This window comes from Bubalus kerabau, chromosome 16 (genome assembly GCF_029407905.1).
Source record: "Bubalus kerabau isolate K-KA32 ecotype Philippines breed swamp buffalo chromosome 16, PCC_UOA_SB_1v2, whole genome shotgun sequence".
Taxonomy (NCBI): Eukaryota; Metazoa; Chordata; class Mammalia; order Artiodactyla; family Bovidae; genus Bubalus; species Bubalus kerabau.
The window spans coordinates 58,509,155-58,530,256 of record NC_073639.1 but is presented as its reverse complement, the minus strand read 5'-3'; the positions used below and the strand labels follow the sequence as shown (position 1 = coordinate 58,530,256).

The following is a 21,102-nucleotide window of genomic DNA, read 5'->3' as shown; positions in this document are numbered from 1 at the left end:
GCTTCTCTTTCTGCCTTCCTCTCTGCACCCCATCAGTCTACCTGTGAGTCCTTTTGTTGCACTGGATCCCAAATCCTGCACCCTGACTGCACTGCCACTGGTTCCTAACGGAGCCACTGAGACTGTCTCCAGACTCATGCCTTCACTGCTTTTGCTCTCCACGTGGCAGGCAGAAGGATCTTTTTTCTTATCATTATTACTGTTTAAATTTTATATAATGGAAAATTTCAAGTATATTTCAAAGTAGAAGGATGAGTGTATCTCTCATTCAACTTCAGTTATCCATTCATGGCCAGCCTTATTTCATCTACTCTTCTGTCACACACACACACACACCCCCACCCACCCACCCACCCACCCACCAATAATTTGAAACAAATCACAGACATATCTAATCAACTAATTTGTATTTTGCCCTAAAGTGAAATTTTGCCTTGTGACTTCCCTGGCAGCTAGTGGTTAAGGCTTCGTGCTTCCACTGCAGGGGGCATGAGTTCAATCCATGGTTGGGAAACTTACCACAAAGCATGGCCAAAGGGGGAGGGAAAAAACATGAAATTTGCCTGTTTTTTGGTCATAAGAGATGGGAAGGTTTCTGCCACAGAGTGATACGTTATTTGTCAACCTCTTTACTGTCTTCCAGCTCTGTTTCCTCTTATTTTTTCAAGATGTGTTCCACTTCTGTTTATTAAGTGCCATTACCAGAGAAACATTTAATGTGTTCATTTTATGTTGTCAGTTTTTCAGAGATGCGTATATAAGCACCTTGCTACTTTTGTACCAGATATATTCTTTGAAGTGTGTAAGTTGAATGTACAAAAAATATACATATAGCCTATTTACATTTCAGAAACAAGCTCATAGAAAAAGAAATCAGGTTTGTGGTTACCAGAGGCAGGAATGGGTGAGGGGTAATTGAATGAAGGCAATCAGAAGGTACAAACTTCCAGTTATATTAAATAGGAGGAGCCTCGTAGGCTCTAGTCCATGGGGTTGCTAAGTTGGACACGACTGAGTGACTTCACTTTGACTTTTCACTTTCATGCATTGGAGAAGGAAATGGCAACCCACTCCAGTGTTCTTGCCTAGAGAATCCCAGGGATGGGGGAGCCTGGTGGGCTGCCGTCTATGGGGTCGCACAGGGTTGGACACGACTGAAGCAACTTAGCAGCAGCAGGAATGTAGTATACAATTTAAATTATATGATAAATATAATTAACACTGCTATATGTTATATATGAAAGGTGTTAAAAGATAAAAGAGCAAATCCTAAGAATTTTCATCACAAGGGAAAAACTTTTTTTTTCAATTTAATTTTGTTTATATATGAGATAATGGGCTTCCCAGATGGCTCAGTGGGTAAGGAATCTGTCTGCAGTGCAGGAGACACAGGAGATGTGGGTTCAATCCCTGGGTTGGGAAGATCCCCTGGAGAAGGGAATAACTAACCACCCACTCCAGTATTCTTGCCTGGAGAATCGCATGGACAGAGGAGCCTGGCAGGTTGCAGTCTATGGGGTCGCAAAGAGCTGGACACAACTGAGCACAAGGCACCCTGGCACATGAGATGATGGACGCTCACTAAACTTACTATGAAGTCACTTCATGTTGTATGAAAGTCAAATCATTATGCTGCACCTTAAACTTTTATAATACTATAGGACAATAATATCCCAATAAAACTCAAAGAAAAAATTAAATGTGTATATAAGGAGGGTGTTTCATGCTCAGAAAGCCTTAACAATTATAAATTCCCTAATATTTTTTGTTATAAAATCAATACATGCTCATTATAAAAATAAAATTTAAATAATACAGAATAGTGTGAGGTAAAAAGCTTAATTTTCCCATTGTTCACAGATCACTTTCAGTCTTTTTTATTTCAAAAACAACTATATTTCTTATAGATCATTCCAGAAAAGTTCATTTATTTATGTTCACTTAAAACCTTAATAATATATATATCTGACTTTCAGTTTGGATTTTAGTTTAGTTTAATAGCAAACAATTTCAGTTTGTTTGAAATTAGATAGAAATCAATTTTAATGTTGAACAACTAACTTGATGTTGCAAGGGATTGAGTAGGAGATGGTATGTTGACTTTGATGTCTGATTTTTCTTGAGCACTAGTTTCCTCACGATAAAGGAAAGTCTTAGGCAGACTGAAATCATCAAGAGTTCTGTGGACCCATGAAAATCTCTATACCAGTGCTGTCCAATAGAAATATAATGTGAGCCACATATGTCATTTAAAATTTCCTAGTATTCACATTAATTAAAAATAAAAAGAAGCTTTTAATTTGACATTAATTTTCATAATGTATTCTTTTTAGCACATTATATGCAAAATATTACTTCAACATGTAATAATATAAAAATTAATGAGATATTTTACCCCTTTTCTCATGCTAATAAGTTTTCAAAAAGTCCAGTGTGTGTTTTATACTTAGAGCATTTCTCAGTTTGCATCAGTCAGCCCCATTTCTAGTGCTTCCTAGCCATGCACGGTAGTGGCAGTTATTGCTGGGCAGTGTGGCTGTGTACAGGATGGTGGTTGTCTCTGAGGGAGGAGCAAAGAGGGTAAGATATATTCTTAATTTTGTTTTCTCTTTCACAATTATTGGCCAATATTTGAAGTTAAAAGTTTGCTGCCTTTGGTATTCTTCATGATGGCCAACTGGCTCAGTTGTATTCTCACTAGCATCAGCACTTTTTTTTAATTTATTTTTTTAATATAATTTTATTTAACTTTACAATATTGTATTGGTTTTGCCATATATCAAAATGAATCTGCCACAGGTATACATATGTTCCCCATCCTGAACCCTCCTCCCTCCTCCCTCCCCATACCATCCCTCTGGGTCGTCCCAGTGCACCAGCCCCAAGCATCCAGTATCGTGCATCGAACCTAGACTGGTGACTCGTTTCATATATGATATTATACATGTTTCAATGCCATTCTCCCAAATCATCCCACCCTCTCCCTCTCCCACAGAGTCCAAAAGACTGTTCTATACATCAGTGTCTCTTGCTGTCTTGTATACAGGGTTATTGTTACCATCTTTCTAAATTCCATATATATGCGTTAGTATACTGTATTGGTGTTTTTCTTTCTGGCTTACTTCACTCTGTATAATAGGCTCCAGTTTCATCCACCTCATTAGAACTGATTCAAATGTATTCTTTTTAACGGCTGAGTAATACTCCATTGTGTGTATGTACCACAGCTTTCTTATCCATTCATCTGCTGATGGACATCTAGGTTGCTTCCATGTCCTGGCTATTATAAACAGTGCTGCGATGAACATTGGGGTACACGTGTCTCTTTCAATTCTGGTTTCCTCAGTGTGTATGCCCAGCAGTGGGATTGCTGGATCATAAGGCGATTCTATTTCCAGTTTTTTAAGGAATCTCCACACTGTTCTCCATAGTGGCTGTACTAGTTTGCATTCCCACCAACAGTGTAAGAGGGTTCCCTTTTCTCCACACCCTCTCCAGCATTTATTGCTTGCAGACTTGTGGATCGCAGCCATTTTGACTGGCGTGAAATGGTACCTCATAGTGGTTTTGATTTGCATTTCTCTGATGATGAGTGATGTTGAGCATCTTTTCATGTGTTTGTTAGCCATCTGTATGTCTTCTTTGGAGAAATGTTTGTTTAGTTCTTTGGCCCATTTTTTGATTGGGTCATTTATTTTTCTGGAATTGAGCTGTAGGAGTTGCTTGTATATTTTTGAGATTAGTTGTTCGTCTGTTGCTTCATTTGCTATTATTTTCTCCCATTCTGAAGACTGTCTTTTCACCTTGCTTATAGTTTCCTTTGTTGTGCAGAAGCTTTTAAGTTTAATTAGGTCCCATTTGTTTATTTTTGCTTTTATTTCCAGTATTCTGGGAGGTGGGTCATATAGGATCCTGCTGTGATGTATGTCGGAGAGTGTTTTGCCTATGTTTTCCTCTAGGAGTTTTATAGTTTCTGGTCTTACGTTTAGATCTTTAATCCATTTTGAGTTTATTTTTGTGTATGGTGTTAGAAAGTGCTCTAGTTTCATTCTTTTACAAGTGGTTGACCAGTTTTCCCAGCACCACTTGTTAAAGAGATTGTCTTTAATCCATTGTATATTCTTGCCTCCTTTGTCAAAGATAAGGTTTCCATATGTGCGTGGATTTATCTCTGGGCTTTCTATTTTGTTCCATTGATCTATATTTCTGTCTTTGTGCCAGTACCATACTGTCTTGATGACTGTGGCTTTGTAGTAGAGCCTGAAGTCAGGCAGGTTGATTCCTCCAGTTCCATTCTTCTTTCTCAAGATAGCTTTGGCTATTCGAGGTTTTTTGTATTTCCATACAAATTGTGAAATTATTTATTCTGCTCTGTGAAGAATGCTGTTGGTAGCTTGATAGGGATTGCATTGAATCTATAAATTGCTTTGGGTAGTATACTCATTTTCACTCTGTTGATTTTTACGATCCATGAACATGGTATATTTCTCCATCTATTAGTGTCCTCTTTGATTTCTTTCACCGGTGTTTTATAGTTTTCTATATATAGGTCTTTAGTTTCTTTAGGTAGATATATTCCTAAGTATTTTATTTTTTTCATTGCAATGGTGAATGGAGCATCAGCACTTTTTAAGAAAATCAGTTTTCATTCTTATAAAATACAACAAAGATTAATAACACAACTAGTTATGTGCAAAGATGAAAATCCTGCTGAAAACAACCTTTTGTTTGGGAGGCAATGCCACCCTGTGGTAGCTCACGTGTTTATTCATCAATATATGACATCAGAGTCTAAGTAGAGAATGTGGCTTAGTAGTATTAGTGTATAATACATTAAACCTGACTGCTTTTTATTCTGAATTTCACAGTAAATTTATGTACTAGTATGTAGTAAAATTAATAATAGGAAGACAGGGTAAGAATTCCTGAGACACTGATTAGGACTATCTTTTGAATGTAAAATTTTTGTTTTTTTTTTTAGGAGTTGCAGATGGTGTAGGAGGATGGAGAGACTATGGTGTTGATCCTTCTCAGTTCTCAGGGACTTTAATGCGAACATGTGAACGGTTAGTAAAAGAAGGACGGTTTGTCCCGAGTAATCCTATTGGTATCCTCACCACAAGCTACTGTGAGTTGCTGCAAAATAAAGTACCTTTGCTTGGTAAGTACATATCCCATGTGTTTTCCTCTCTAAACACCCCCCCACCCCCCCACTCCCCTGTGGTTCAGACGGTAAAGAATCTGCCTGCAATGCTGGAGACCCAGATTTGATCCCTGGGTTTGGAAAATCCCCTGGAGAAGGCAATGGCTGTCCACTCCAGTATTCTTGCCGGAGAATCCCATGGACACAGAAGCCTGGTGGGCTTGCAAAGAGTCAGATACAACCGAGCAACTAACATTTAAAGAAGCCCAGAAAAAAATAAAAAATAAAAAAATAAAGAAGCCCAGGAGATGGTTAACAACAAAACTAAGAAAATCACCGGCGGCCCAGCTGTTTGTCCGAGGCTCTTCCTGTTAAACAGTTTGATGGAGAAGCTATAGGCTACACCAGAATACTTAATACTGCGTGAGATAAGTACAGCCACTTTGGAAAACAGTTTAGAATTAAAGCATAAAGTTAAACATGAATAGATAATATGCCCCAAAAGTTCAGCTTCTGGGTCTTTACCTTGAACTAGAGAAGCTCTTGCACATCTATGTACAAGAAGCTCTTGCACATTAAGAGATGGTACAAGAATGTTCATACTAACCTCATTTATAATAGCAGAAAACTGGGAACAACCTTAAAGTCATTTATAGGAGGAAAATGCATTTTTAAATAGAATGCATTAAGGTTGCATGCAGTACTCAGGAGCATGTTGTTGAGGAGAAAGACGACTTTGCAGAATACCACCCACCAGTCTGAGTCCATAAATTTCAGTTTCAGAAACATAAAGCCGTATCATTTAGGGGTTCTAAAATATAAAAGAAGAAAAGCAAGTGGTTCTATAATTGGGTTAGTGATTCTCTCCCAGGGAGGAAGAAAGGGGATTGAGGTCCCACGTGTAATGCTCAGTTGATTACTTGCGGGGAGTTCAGGTTGCAGATAGACTGCCCAATTGCTTGCAGTTAGCAGTTACATTAGTCTGTATAGATCCCTGTTAATCTTGTATTAGAAAATATACAAATATGTAGTGTTTGTTTATATGGCATGCCAGTGAAGCATTCTTTGGCCAAGCTGCTCCATTGTTTGTTAAATGGTTTCTTGGGCACTTACCCAGCCTTCTAAGCAGGCTCTCAGAAAGGGTGTTATTAAGTTTCTGCTAATTGCCAGCATCTTTCTGGTTACTAGAAGGCCCCCTCCCAGTCACCAGGCACATTTAAAATCAGCCTTCTCTTTTCAGTGTAAATGGAGATTTCCGTTTTTGTAGAATTTTACCTTCAATTTGAAACCTTTGTGAGAAGAGGTTGTTTCCATCATGCTTCTGTCTTCTCTGTGCTGTGATTAACCTGCTTGTTCTCCTTCTAACTGAAGAGAAATCTTGTCTTGAGGTTTCAATATACTACTTTGTCTTAATCTGCTGTTTTAGGCTTGCAATCTTGAACTTCCCTGGTATCTTGAAATATCCTAGACTCTATTTCTAGCACCTCTCTGTCAACTTGCCATATGACTTTAGGCAAACCACCTAACCTCTGACCCCCTTATTTCATGTTAACTAGATAAATCTTTTTTTGTGAAAAGCAGTGACTTAAAGCTTCTTACAGTACTCAGAAACATCTTAAGGGAAAAGAAGACACATTGCAGGGTACCATCTGACAGAGAGTCTATAGACACAATACCAGGGGCCTGACTCCTATGCATTTCTGTGAGTCTTCTGCCAATACCACTCCAATCCCAACCCTGTTTCTAAATTATGTGACTAAATTATTGTGACTTGGAATAAACCATTACAGCCTATAACAACTATCTTCATTTTGTGCTTTGAAAGCTTTGTTTTTTTGCCGAGTTTCTTCCTTATAACTGCTTTTTCCCCTATTCACCTTCATGTAACTGGAGACTTAGTAGAATAAGTTTAAGGACATAAAATAGGTTTTTTTACATTGAATGTTATAACTAACTGCTTTCTCCTAAAAGACACTTTGAAATATGTTTGACAACATACATACTTCTCTTGTACCTTATCTACATATCTCTAAGCTGTTTGTAACAAAAACCCAAGTATATTTTGGCAAAGGCAGGCTGCTAAGTTTTATTGAACCTCAGCTGTAATTATAAATAATAACTTTATAAGATTAGGTAGTCTTTTTTAAAAAATCTTACAACTTTGAAAAAGCATAATTCCAGTATAAAGGGTGAGCTGATAGCTGTAACCACTTATTTCTTGAGAATTTCTAGCTGCTTTTAGATCTGAATTGGCATCACAGGCTAATTGTTTACATATATTATGTCTTCAGAAACCCTTAAATGGATTTAGGTCTTATGAAACCAACATATCTTAAGAATTTGAGGAATTAATCCTTGTAAGGTTATCCCTTTCTTCCTTTGCTGCTCAAATTGCTTAACTGTAGTTTACAGAGTAAGGGCCATTTTATCATGAGGGATATGCTTGGGGACCTGCCTGGATTGCTCATATGAATATTCAACATGGTTCTTAGCTCTCTTTTCTTTCTTCTTTGCTTGTTTGTTCTTCACCAAACATTTAAGGATGAACTCTTCTCCCCATGTTAGACTGTCAGGGCCTGAGCCGCTGTACTCATCAGTAATTTGAAGAGGCCCAGATGATTGTGTAAGGGTGAGCTTCCCCTCTTTGGCACTGCTTTGCATGTTAAAGCTCTGTCTATCACTCAGGAGGACCATTTTGATTCTAACACAGCGGGTGACTGCCACAAGGGTAGCAAAATGATAGCCTACGTTTGTCAGTGAGTAATAATGAGTCAACATGAGTCCTTCCTGCAGCACCATCTTCAGGACTGTGCTTCTCATCTGTCATTTTTTTGTTCTCAGTTGAATTAATCCCATCAGCTTTCAGAAGATCTTTTGTGTGGTGGTTCTGTTAATGATGTAAATGATTAGATTTTTTGTGCATTGGGTTAGGAAGGAAGGGTAATTGGTGACTTTAGCTCTAATGTAAGCTATAGAATAGGTTCTCAGATAGCATGACCAGTTAGTTACAATACCTCTGTTTTTCTTTTCTTTGACATTTAATGGGTAGGGACTAGATAATTTATAGTACTAACATGACAGATTTGTACCCGTGCATATACTGTAGATAACAAGGAAACAATTTCTGAACATTGCAGTGACACAAATGCTTATATTTAAGTGTTTTTTAATTAAGTTACACATTTTCATTAAGGAAACAGTAACAAAAATTTAAATTACTTATAATCTATTAAGAAAACTATTAATTTTTTAGTGATTATGCTTCCTGACCTTTTTTCTTTGTGCATAGCATAATAGTAACAGGAATTGAATCTACTGTGTGCTCACAGTAGCCCCAGTGACGTAGATTTGTAGGTGCTTTTATTCCCCATTTTGTTAGGAAGAAACTGAGGCCTAGAGAGAATAAGTGGTTTGCCCACGGCCATATCACATGGCTAGAAGATGATAGAGCACTGGGATTTTTAACACAGCTGGTTCCACAGCCTGTTTATTTTCTTCTTTTTGCCCTTTAACTGTCATTTTAGCAGGTTAGCTTTTGCCTACGTATTGTGCTTTTTAAAAAAAGATTACAGTAAATATCGGTGTTTCTGATGTACAGTTCGTCATATTTGGTATCACTTTTTAAAGGTAACTTTAATACGAGCTTATAATCTACTTGTTTCACTTACCTTTCATTTTCAAATATATTTCTCTCACACAGTTTTAGTTGTCAAATAGCCAGCGAACACATTATTTGTTGTAAGTTTTTGACATGATTTAACTAATTTTATCTTACAAACAGCTCTCTGAGGTAGTTACTGTTATCCCTGTTTTTATAGATGGGGAAACTAAGGCACAGACAGGTTACATAATTTGTCCCAGGTCGCACAGCTAGTAAGTGGCAGAGCTAGTGTTAAGATGCAGGCAGGCTGTCTCTAGAGTCTGTATTCTTAAGTATTATGTGATAGTGCATAGCCTTCCATTGTATGGATGAGCTGTAATTTATATAACCAACCCCTTAATTTTAGATGTTGAGGTTGTTTCCAGTTCTTTGTGATCTTATACAGTGTTTTGTACTTAAGTCTTGTTTGCATTTCTATTTTCTTATAATAAACCCTCACAAATGGAATTGCTAGGTCAAAGGATATATGCATTTTTCAGGGCAGTATTGTCCTTTAGAAAGATTTATTTAAGTTTTACTCTTATCACCACGGAATGAGAGTGACCACGTTCCCTATACTAGTGCAGTGATCATTAAAAAATAAATGTATTTACAGACCATTTACATGGTTGTTGAACTGCTTATTTTTTCAATTTTGCCATTTTCTGTAGGTATAGGTTGAAATTTTAGTATTTGAAAGCAATCTCACTAACTGTATTACCAACGTCAGGCTGAGAAAGGTCCTGTGAGCTGTGTGCTACAAAGGCACACAGAAGCTTCTGCTTGGAATGTTCCCTCTAAATGTTAGTAGTCTCTGTAAAGTGAGCAGGTTGATTCCCCACCCATGAAACTTGGTCTTGTTACTCCATAGTGAGTCTGCAATAAAATTTTTTCATGACCTCACCAGATGGAAATCCCGTTAAAAATTGAAGTTATGTGCCCTGTCTTAAATGTGAGTGAATTTCACAGGGAAGGCTTTCTGCCAGTGACTAATGAAAAATGTCATGGAAATGTGACATTCTCATTTTGGCATTTAAGTATTAAAACTTAATATCTCAATAACATCCTTTTGAAAATTTGACATAGATTATAGCACTATTGAAATGAAATAATGTGGTTAAATACCAGCCATTTTTATTATTTCTTATCTCTGCAAGTGGAAGAATCCAGATCATCAGTGGCCCACTTTGTATGTGTAGTATAAATCCCATTTTCTCTCCCCATTGTGTTGATCATGATCAGGTTACTACTGACATGGGTATGGAGCCGTAACTAAGAAAGGACCTATTTAGGCAAAGGAGGTTCACGTTATGGTATGTTGCTCCTCAGGATGATATGATAAAAATGTGTATGCAGAGAAAGTTTGAGAAGAGAAAATAAATGGACATTGTTTTTGTTTCTAGGTAGCAGTACTGCCTGCATCGTGGTGCTGGACAGAACTAGCCACCGCTTACACACAGCAAACCTGGGTGATTCAGGCTTTCTGGTTGTCAGGGGTGGGGAAGTTGTGCACCGATCAGATGAGCAGCAGCATTACTTCAACACTCCATTCCAGCTCTCAATTGCGCCCCCCGAAGCCGAGGGAGTTGTCTTGAGTGACAGGTAATCTCCCCTCTCTCACCAACAGGTTCCCTTCCATTCCCCTTAACTAGGCTGTTAGAGATGGGCATTTTCCATTCTCATGTGAGAAGAGAAGACACATTGAAGACCTTTTAGTCTGACATCGAAAGATATTCTGCTTGAACTTGATTTCCAGCCAAGTTGAATTCTGATAAACACCTAGTAATTTGACCTGACCATGAAAATACTATTTCAAGCTTATAGAATATCAGTTTTTCATACCAAGACCACATGATACATACAGTTGTATTGTTAAGTAGTGCTGGAGAAATGAGTCATTGTTCATGTGTGCCGTGCCATATACAAGGTTTTGCATATGTTATTAGGGAAGAATGCAAATAGACATCTGCTTTATTTATCAGAATAACTTCCTGATTCTCAGAGCTGCCTATAATGTGCATCAAATGGAACTTTCAGTCCTTGCAGAACGTGTCAGGCAAAGTTAACTTGCAGGAAATGGACTTAAAGGTGGTCTTGGGAATGTTCTCTGATGGTTCTCTTAAGATGTGTGCTTTTTTTTTTCTTCCAACACCTTCTCAGTTCATTTTAAACTGTCAAGACCTTTCCAGGACAATCAGTACTTTTTTGAATCAACTTTTATAGTTTACCTTTTCTCAGATCAGAGTACAGAGTAATACTAAGACAGTCTCAGATTTCACTGCCTTTAACAACCTTATAGGGTTTGACACAAACATTGTTGGCAATTCATAAATATGGTAAAATGGGTAACGAACCTGTTGTAAAAGTAGAAGCATCCTAGCAAACACAGATTGTCTCTACTTAATAGTTCTTATTAGGCCAAATCTTAGGTCCAAATGAAGGTAAAATGATGATTACTGCCATCTTTTAACTAGAATGAGCATATTATATAAGTGCTCCATATTACCCATCGAAAGTCTATTGCTGATTCTACAGAGGGAAGCATTTTTTTTACTTTCAGAGTAAGGCAGATTACCATAACTGGAAGAAAATTTGATTATAGGCCCTTCTTCAGTTGGCTGTAGTAGCACATCGATATTAGTCACATTGGAGTGAGGCAAACTCAGAACCCCAAGACCTTGGTAAATGTCAAGTTAAGCTAACAGTTTTTGGAGAAACAGTGTTTTCAATTTTCCTTTATTTGATCCTTGTTGTTTTGGCTTCCCAGTGCTAGTGCGGCCCTGCGGTACCTCACACGCTATCTTTGGGACAGTTTGGTCAGGGCAGCACTTGGCCTGTCCTGCCCGTGAGGTGGAGGTTGCTTCCCCTGGAGCCCAGAGACAGTTTGCTAGCATGTGATTGCAGCTCGTGTTTCAGTGCAGTCAAAAGTTTCCAGCAGCACAGTATGTTCAATCAAAATGGGCAAAACTGCAGCTGGCGGAACACCAAGCTCATGGGTGGGAGTGTTGGGAGAAGAGGACGAACTGTCCAATGGCAGCGAGTCTCTCACAGGCAGCATAGCAAAAGACACTCCTGGGGAAAGAAAAACCTCAGCATAAAATAGAGCTTCAGTGCCAACCTGGTCATTAATCTAAACTTCTAGAGTCTGATTCGCTTCCAAAGACTGAGCAAATGTGAAATGTCTTGTATTGTTTCTCTTTATTCCATGGAAGAAATCAACCTGGTTTCTACCAATTTACAGTCTGTTTTAGTGTCTCTTTTTTTTTTTTCTCTTGGCTGTTTGTTATCCTTTGTTATCAGTCTCTCTTATCTATAAAATATTACTTTAACCTTAACTTACAAATTTCCTTTAATAGCTGTTTTGACAACAGCTATTGTTGTTGTTAAAGCAGCTATGTTATTGTATAAATGTATAAGTGAAAGCTAGTTTGTTCCTTGTCAGAAGCCCATTACAGAACTTTCACGTGTGGTGCTGCTTTTCTCAGTCAACAGAAGACAAACTAGAAATTTTCTTAGTGTAAATCCCCAGCAGGCATGGGTAGGCTGTTTGTTTTTATGTTTTCCCTTTACAAATTTTATAATACATCACTTAAACAATTTAGTTTTTGGTTTTTTTTTTGGTGAGGCTTAAGGTGCTTTGGGTTCTGGCCCCTGCCTTCTGGGTCAGTATATGAATTTTTTCCTGGCTCTTGTTCCCTAATTACACATTAAGGCAGATTATCAGATATCTCACCTTTCCCTCACCTTGGAGGCCTGGAAGTGGCAGAGCTGGCCTTTCAAAATGGCTGAAAACCAGTCTCCAAGGGCGCCATGAACTCTTTGAATATATTATCTTCTCTTTTTCTCCCCACCTGGGCTTTTGTTTTCTTCATGTAAGTCTCCCCTCTATCTTTTTAAAAAAGTTTTACACAGATGTAATGAAAAATCTACCACCTGTCCTCAGAGGCAGCCCGTTATGTATGTTTGAATCCTCCCGGATTTATTCTCTCCATATAGAAGCGCCTGTATATATAGATCTTTCTTTCTCACACACACAGTACCTTGTTCTTTTCATTAACAATATTGAGTCTTTACCCAAATTGGAGGGTTAGTTACTGTGATTCTTCATTCATTAACTATTTCTTGAAGATGTATTGTGTGCCAGGAGCCCTTATAAATAAGTAACCTGTGCTTGATGGGAACTTTGTAAGCCCTGAGAGAGACAGTCTTTACTCTGCCAGAGTAAGGGTGATTTATTAATATTGATTTGGTGTTACAAATAATATACCAGTAATTACTAGTATTATAGTAAGAAATACCATTGTAGATATTTCACATGAATTAATTCTTATAGGACTTGTATGTGCCCCTCCATAGTGCTCATTTATTCCACTAGAACACAGCCTCCAAATTCAAGCCTGCAGGGAAACTGATGAGTGGAAAGTGAGTAAGAGAAGATGGAATTTGGCACTAAAGAATCAGGAAACAAAGACTCATTTCCACTAGGATTCTAGAGGCATTTTAGTGTCTGACTCAGAAAAGAACCCTTCTGCCTTTTAAAGCACATGTGACTAATCATCAAACTCAGTTTTACTTGATAGTTTTTGTTAAGCTTTTGAAAGATTTATATCAGAGTTTTCAGTTAATTTTTTTCAAGGTTAGGAATTTCAGAATAGTGGTTTTTATTATTGACTGCTACTATAAATTAGTTTTCCTTAAAGCCTCGTTATATTCTAGCATCGTCCCCATTGGAAACTTTTAACAGTATCTCTAAAGGGCTCTGCTAACTTTGCCCCTACCCTGTCCTTGTTACAGCCCAGACGCCGCTGATAGCACATCTTTTGATGTGCAGTTAGGGGACATTATCCTGACAGCGACAGATGGACTCTTTGACAACATGCCTGACTATATGATCCTTCAGGAGCTAAAAAAGTTAAAGGTAATTAACTCAAAAGTGGGCCTTTAGAAACAGTGACCCTCCCTGGGCATCCGAGTTTTTTTATTAATTCAGTTGCATAAGCTCTTTTTGTAGTTTTGGAAAGGACTACTTTGTGAATTTAGGAAAATGAAAATGGTTCTGATCTTGTTCTAAACAATTGTAGACAGAAATGTTCACAGTTGGAAAACCTGAGGAAAAAAGAGGCTTCTCATCCAAGCCTCTCTTTAGTAGGGTGGTAAAGGTAGGAAAAACTCCGATGAGAGATTTCTTGTTTGTGTTTTTAATTGTGTTTTAATGGCATTTAATGGTGTTGGTTGCTGGTTATCTTTTTCATTTTTTAGTCTCGTAACAAACCCAGCAGGTGTTGAGGCTGGGAAAGATAGGAAATCATCATACCAGAGCCAGCCAAGGCAGCAGCCAAGGGTAGCAGGCAGCTAGGGTCCTTGATGTGATCTGAGCTGTCACCAGTAACGAAACAGTTCAGACTTGGCCCGTACAGTGAGTGGAAGGAAGTGAAAGCCAGTCTGCATATTCTCTTGGCTTTGTGAAGTACTGACTTGGGGGGATTGATCTTTTCTCATGTTTTTACTACTAACCAGTATGACCTTGAGTTTTCTAAACTTTCTTAGCAGTGTTTTTCTCACCTGTATAATAGGGGTGGGATGGTTCAAAGACCCTGTTTTTAGGGCCATGGTGAGGATGAACCAAGACCATGCACTAGAAATCCTTAACACCATGCTTTGTCTGTGGAGCTCAGGAAAGGCCAGGTGCTGACACTTGCTGGCACTGTGCCGCGTATGTAACAGAAGGAGAGGCAGAAATGACACATTCCCTGACCTTATGGGGCTTACATTCTAGTGGAGGAAGACAGAGAATACAGAAAAAAAAGAATAGAAATAGTGTTGTTGCTAAATAAAAAGAAGAAAAATAAACCATGGATAAGAAATAGAGAATAGAGAGGGCTTTTCAGTGGGGCATCTGGCAGCATTTACTTGGAGAGCAAGCACACTAAGCTTGGCCAGGGGTGCGTTCCCAAGCAGGGAGAATTTCGAGGTCATCCTAAAATGCTATCAAAATCCGCCCCTTCAGTCCCATCCCATTTTAGCAAGAATGCCTTAAGAATTTCAAGGGGGGCGGGGGAAATACGAAAATTCAAACTTAAGGACCCAAGGCCATCGTCACAAAGAACTTTCTCATTGACATCCTATGCAGGCAGCACTGGTGATCTCGTTCATTTTAGTCGAGGTATTATGTTCCACTGTCTTCTCTAACTGGAGTAAAACTTAAATGGTGGAAACTATGATTAGATAAATATTACTGTCTTAAAAAGTGATGTTTGCAAGTGATGTTTACTTACGTGTAGAAATCATGTGAGGCATTTTGGTAAAAATATCTCCCTCATATTTTGTATTAGAATTCAAATTATGAGAGTATACAACAGACGGCAAGAAGCATTGCTGAGCAAGCTCATGAGCTGGCCTATGACCCAAATTATATGTCACCTTTTGCACAGTTTGCATGTGACAACGGATTGAATGTGAGAGGTAAGCATTCTTTGGGACCTTCGTAAGGACTAATTGGGGACATAGGAGATGGGAGCATTCTGGGCTGTGTGTGAGGCCCGCTGCTGCACTGGGGTGAGACTGCTGAGGGGTCCTCCCCCAGCTGTGAGCCGGTGACTCTGAACAAGGTCAGCAGGCCCGAACACCGGAGGACGGCAAGTGCATGTGTTCCCTACAGAGGTGCCCTTCAGAACTGCACTTCATTGGCTGCAGGGGCAGGTGGAACCTGAAGCCCTTTATCGCCGCCAATGCTCTGCTTGGACCCGAGCCCAGAAAACCTCCGAGTTCTGCCTGGAGGGCCTGGACATAGCTAATGGTTTAAACATTCTGCCCTTCACAAGTCTGACATTTCACTTCTCCCTTCCTCTGGCTTTGTGGGACTCATTCACAGTATTTGCCTACCAAATTGCTACAGCAAGTTTTTTGTTTTTTATTAATTTTTATTAATTGTAATTAATTGCTTTACAGTGTTGTGTTAGTTTCTGTCGTACAGCAAAGTGAATCAGCCATATGTCCCCTTTTTTGGATTTCCTTCCTATTTAGGTCACCACAGAGCGCTGAGTAGAGTTCCCCTGTGCTGTGCAGTAGGTTCTCATTAGTTACGTGTTTTATGCATAGCAGTGTATATGTCAGTCCTAGTCTCCCAATTCAGCCCACCTGCCTCTATAGGATGTTTTGAAAAGGGAAGACTCTCCTTGCCTAGACTCTTCCTATCTACTGAGCAATGTGTAACTTTGGGAGTGGGCCAATAGCTCAGCTTTGAGCTTGGATAACATATTGGTACAAACATTAGCACTTGCAGAGTTGGTCAGTTTCTTGCAGGTATATTATGACACGTAAAGCATTTCTTAGCTGTCTGGGAGATATTAAATAGAAAAAAAGCACATGCCATAGCTGTTTGCCAGATTAGACTACAAGACTATCAACTAGTTTCAAAACATTGGGTATGTTTGTCCAAATTAGGATTACAGGGGTTGGAACATAGAACTTTCGCGTCAGGCAGAATAAATCTTAGTAACATTTTGTCTTTATTGTGATTGCTATACAGAGGATGTTGTGGTGGCCATTTTAACAAAGCTCCTATTGTAAAGGAGCAGAGAGGATTTTTTTTAAAGGTTCAATTAAATTAGATGTAATTTCTTGGTGTGTTTTAACTATTTTATCGATTTTTTTCCCCCTTTTTTTCTACTAGAGTATATTGACAAACCTGTTTTTTCCCTAGTACTTACTTATTTAGGCTTATATTTTTTTCTTGATTTTTCCTTTTAGAATGTATGAATACATTTTCATTTTCATTGTAGGTGGAAAGCCAGATGACATCACCGTCCTTCTCTCGATAGTGGCTGAGTATACAGACTGACTCGCCTCGGTGTCGGCTCCCGCCTCCCCTTCATCATCCCAGATTCTGCCCTGCCGTGTGTGCTGATCCTGCTGGCAGGACCACGTCTCTTTGCCACTGATCTCAATGGCCAGTGATGTAAACCTTTGCCTGTCTCTCTGAGATCCATTGTTGAGAACCACTACTGTCATTCTACTGCTCATATCTGCCAGCAACATTTGAAGAAAATCAAGATCTGAAGATTGGCCTTCACATTGTCCTTTCCATGATGGGATGGATGTTTTCAAAGCCAAAATGACTATTACTTTTTTGAAAACGGTTGAAGTATTGAAAATGAGTAATATTGGTAAAGTGAATTCAAAATTACAGTGTGTAAAAGGGATTTTAAAAGTCTGACACAAATTGTATGTTATGATACATCTACTAGAAACATACTCATCAAACAATGTGTTACACGTGTACTATACAGTCTGTGTTATGATCGAGTGTGGCTTTATGTTTTCATTATAAACTCCTATTTTTCAGGGGCTTATAATTTTGCTCTAAAACATTGCTCTGGATTATAAAATCTTGATCCTGGGAGCTTTTTTTTTTCTTTGCAGGTTGGAAAGAAATTCACTTTAGTTCTATGGATGCAAATGTTTCATGGTTTTTAAAAGATGCTTAATTGTGCTCCTGTGATGAAAGTTTCAGCATTTTAGTGCATATCACAGGCTGGTGGCTTATCTGCAGGAGGGGTTGGGGACACTCCTTACCAGAATTTTTTAATGGAATATTATTCAAGGTTATAAAATTCCTCAAGGCCTAGGTATTTAATGTTGCAGCTGAAATTCCTCCCAGCTGTCTGGTATGATTCCCCCATGTGAGAGCTCTAGGTCCACAGGCCTGAAGGGTTGAGAATGAACAGCTCTAACTTTGAATTTTGTTGGCCCATCAGGTCATGCTACCCCTCGTGTCTTAGACCTGTTGTTAGTAGCCTTGCTTTCTGTAGAGCATGTACCAAATCCAGGGAGTCCATGTGAAAGAGCACCATGGGAGTGGCACAAGAGTCCACGAGGAAGATGTCTAGTGATGACCTGACATTTGCATTTGCCCTCCACAGAAATTTAGGGGTTTCCAAATCAAGCTTAATGTTTACAGTTTCCAAATAGCCATCTTGCAGTGTATAGTTTTCCTATAAAATTAACCCGTATTCAGTTTTTCCATTATCTGCAAGCTCAAAGTTATTTTTAAGATTTGTGTACAAGTCGACTGCTGTAAAGATATATATTTTGGGGTCAGTTTTTTCCTTCATTAACTTGGTGGTAGAAAAATATATATACTTAGAAATCCTTAAATTAAAGCCATGTTTTATATATAAGTCAGGTAACATTGGTGTATAGATAAGAATGCAATTAAACCTGATGAGAATCTACTTGAGGAGAACATAGAAAGTCTCTTTCTCTAAAGGAGATACTTACTCCCTGGTTTATTGCATTAAAACTTATGTTTGAGGTTACCTCAACTTGTTTTAAAAAGATTTTGTTTTGTGAATTTGTACTGTATATTTGAGTAACTGTCAAGCTTGTTTTATTTAAAATTGTTTAACATGTACCATGTACATGTCATTACTATATTTCAATGCATCATGCTTGTAACAGGCATTTCATTTATAATAAGAATGAGTTATTCATTTGTAAGCCGTTCAGTAATTTATCTACTATTCCTAAATTGGCATAATGTTTAGATACCTATTTTGAATCACCTTTAATTACTTGTCAGAATGCCTTAACTACCCTAACTTGACAAAACAGAATTTGGTAAAGGAGATCGGGGGGGTGGGGTAGGGAGTGGAGAGAGACTGTTCAAATAATGAGAACCCATCGTGCTGTGATAATACACAGACGAGTGAGTGGCAAGTGGCAGGGTATTTATTTTGCACAAACTATTTGCAGTCTTTCTGTATTTAAAAAGTGAAGAAAGTTGCATCCAGAAAGGTTTTGTTGGAAGGAATACATTTACACCTGGACTGACAACTTCAGTAGTTGTTCAGAAGTTGACAACTTCTTTTGTTGGGTTTTTAATTATTTCTGGTCAGAGGCATGGAGCCTTATGATCCAGGTTTATTTTGTATTAATTTTCCATTGCATACATTTAATTCCTGGTAAGAGCAGTGCTGGTCAAGTCACTGGCTTTTCTCTGCACTCATCTAAACTCATCAAACACCGTCTTCATAAAGGTAGATTGATGGTATTTTACACAACTCATTTAATCAACTTAGTATTTTTTGAGAAATGATCGTTAGAAATTGACGACGTGTTTCAGTGATGTTGAAAACAGTGGGACAAGAATTGAGTTTCACAGGGGAGTTGACTTTGGACCTGGCCTGCAGATTAGGGACGCAGAATATTTTCTGTTTTTCCCCCCTGCCCTTTTTGTGTTATGCACTTAATTTTATGACTTTGGGGGTCTGTTGGAGTGCTGTTTAACAACTCTCCTACTCTCAATGGTCAGAGGCTGTGTAGGTACCCATACTGGAATTTTCCAGGCCACAGGACCCAAGTCTGTGGGGTGTGCCTGACATGTACCACTTGGTGGGTCTAATTCAAAACTTGATGTGTTAATTGTACTTTAAATCAAGCAGTATAAACACACACATTTGCCTCGTGTAGTGGACTTTTATAACAAAAGAGAATTTGGATTTCTAATTTACAAATGGCAAATTATTTATCCCTCTCTGGATGCACCAAAGACCAGTAAAGTTTATAGCTTTTCCATCTATATTTATAAAGCAATACTGTATTATAAAAGTCAATATTTTTATCACATGCTTGAAATTTTTATTTTGTTCTGTTTTAAAGTGTGCACTCTAAACATATCAGAACCTTATTTCTTCCTGTGAACTTAGGCTGCCTGCGCACAAAAAAAAAAAAAAAAAAAAAATTACCGAATGGATATGCAGTAGAGTCCATACATAGGCTCTTAAAACTGAAAGAAGAAATGAGGTTGGGAGAACAAGTTCTTTGTCCTGAATTACTGTACTGGCTTGACATGGTTGATGGGTACTAAATCACAAAAGAATCCATTCCAATTGTGCATGTCTGAGGGTTGGGCTGTGACTAGATTTAGAAAATAGACTTCAAGCTTTGCATGGTGGGCAGGTATCTTATCCCATCAGTTGCATTTGTTCTGGGTAGAACAGTGGCCTTCAGTACCACCTTCAGTACCGCCAACGTACCACATCAAGTAACAAGGCAGGAATTGTGGGAATTCACTGAGTCAGTTTTGAGCATTTTGGAGATTGTAAACAAGATTGGCTAGAACTGTAAATGTTTGTACTTTTGATTAAGTTCATGGTTCCTTGTCACCTTATACCAGCTATCTTTGGTAGAAGCTACAGCATCCAATTTTCCCGGAAACTATCACATTTGTGCATTTAACAAATTTTGCAATAGCAAAAAAAACAAAATCTGCTTAGAAAACATTTGGATTCCACTTGTTAAAAAAAAAAATTATTTGCAAAATTGGTCTTCTTAGTTAAAAATCAGCAGTTGTCCATGTCAAAATTTTAACTGTAAGCAGGTAGTTTATGGCAAAGATGGCTAAACAATGAAGCAAGTTTGAATTTGTGTATGCTAATAAGCTGCTTTTTTCTGTTGAGACTATCATTATTTGTCTTATTACCCAAGAGGCAATGACCTGAATTGGATGTCTGAAGTATAACTTATGCAGGAATAGTTCTGTAAATACATTTAAATAAACTGTAAAGATATTTAATAAATATAGTATTTATACTAATCTGTGTACTCCATTTAATTTGAGTAGTAACAAGACACTGTCCTTGACATTGAGTTTGTTGGTCTCTATCAGGTCCTCATTTCCAAGCGTCTCAGTCTAGCAGTGACTCCATACTTTGTGGCTATCGTTTCTGTCTTTCACTAGTTTATCGCTAAGGCTCTTTTTCACCAGCTGATTTAGTACATCAGTTTCAGTTCAGTTCAGTTCAGTCACTCAATCGTGTCCGACTCTTTGCGACCCTATGAACTGCAGCACGCCAGGCCTCTCTGTCCGTCACCAACTCCCAGAGTTCACTCAGACTCGCGTCCATCGAGTCAGTGATGCCATCCAGCCATCTCCTCCTCTGTCGCCCCCTTCTCCTCCTGCCCCCAATCCCTCCCAGCATCAGAGTCTTTTCCAGTGAGTCAACTCTTTGCATGAGGTGGACAAAGTACTGGAGTTTCAGCTTCAGCATCATTCCTTCCAAAGAAATCCCAGGGCTGATCTCCTTCAGAATGGACTGGTTGGATGTCCTTGCAGTCCAAGGGACTCTCAAGAGTCTTCTCCAACACCACAGTTCAAAAGCATCAATTCTTCGGCGCTCAGCCTTCTTCACAGTCCAAGTCTCACATCCATACATGACCACTGGAAAAACCATAGCCTTGAACTAGACGGACCTTTATTGGCAAAGTAATGTCTCTGCTTTTCAATATGCTATCTAGGTTGGTCATAACTTTCCTTCCA

General features: G+C 38.5%; 1 protein-coding gene across 1 annotated transcript in view; it reads left to right on the top strand.

Annotated features, from left to right (window-relative positions):
* PPTC7 (protein phosphatase targeting COQ7) overlaps positions 1-20,379 on the top strand; it is a 46,417-nt gene extending 26,038 nt beyond the window's left edge. The window contains exons 2-6 of the mRNA XM_055550292.1: positions 4,982-5,161; positions 10,187-10,385; positions 13,578-13,701; positions 15,116-15,245; positions 16,565-20,379. Of these exons, the coding sequence (XP_055406267.1) occupies positions 4,982-5,161; positions 10,187-10,385; positions 13,578-13,701; positions 15,116-15,245; positions 16,565-16,623 (692 nt within the window). The 3' untranslated portion in view covers positions 16,624-20,379. The remainder of the gene's footprint in view (positions 1-4,981; positions 5,162-10,186; positions 10,386-13,577; positions 13,702-15,115; positions 15,246-16,564) is intronic.
* The last annotated feature ends 723 nt before the right edge of the window (positions 20,380-21,102 follow it).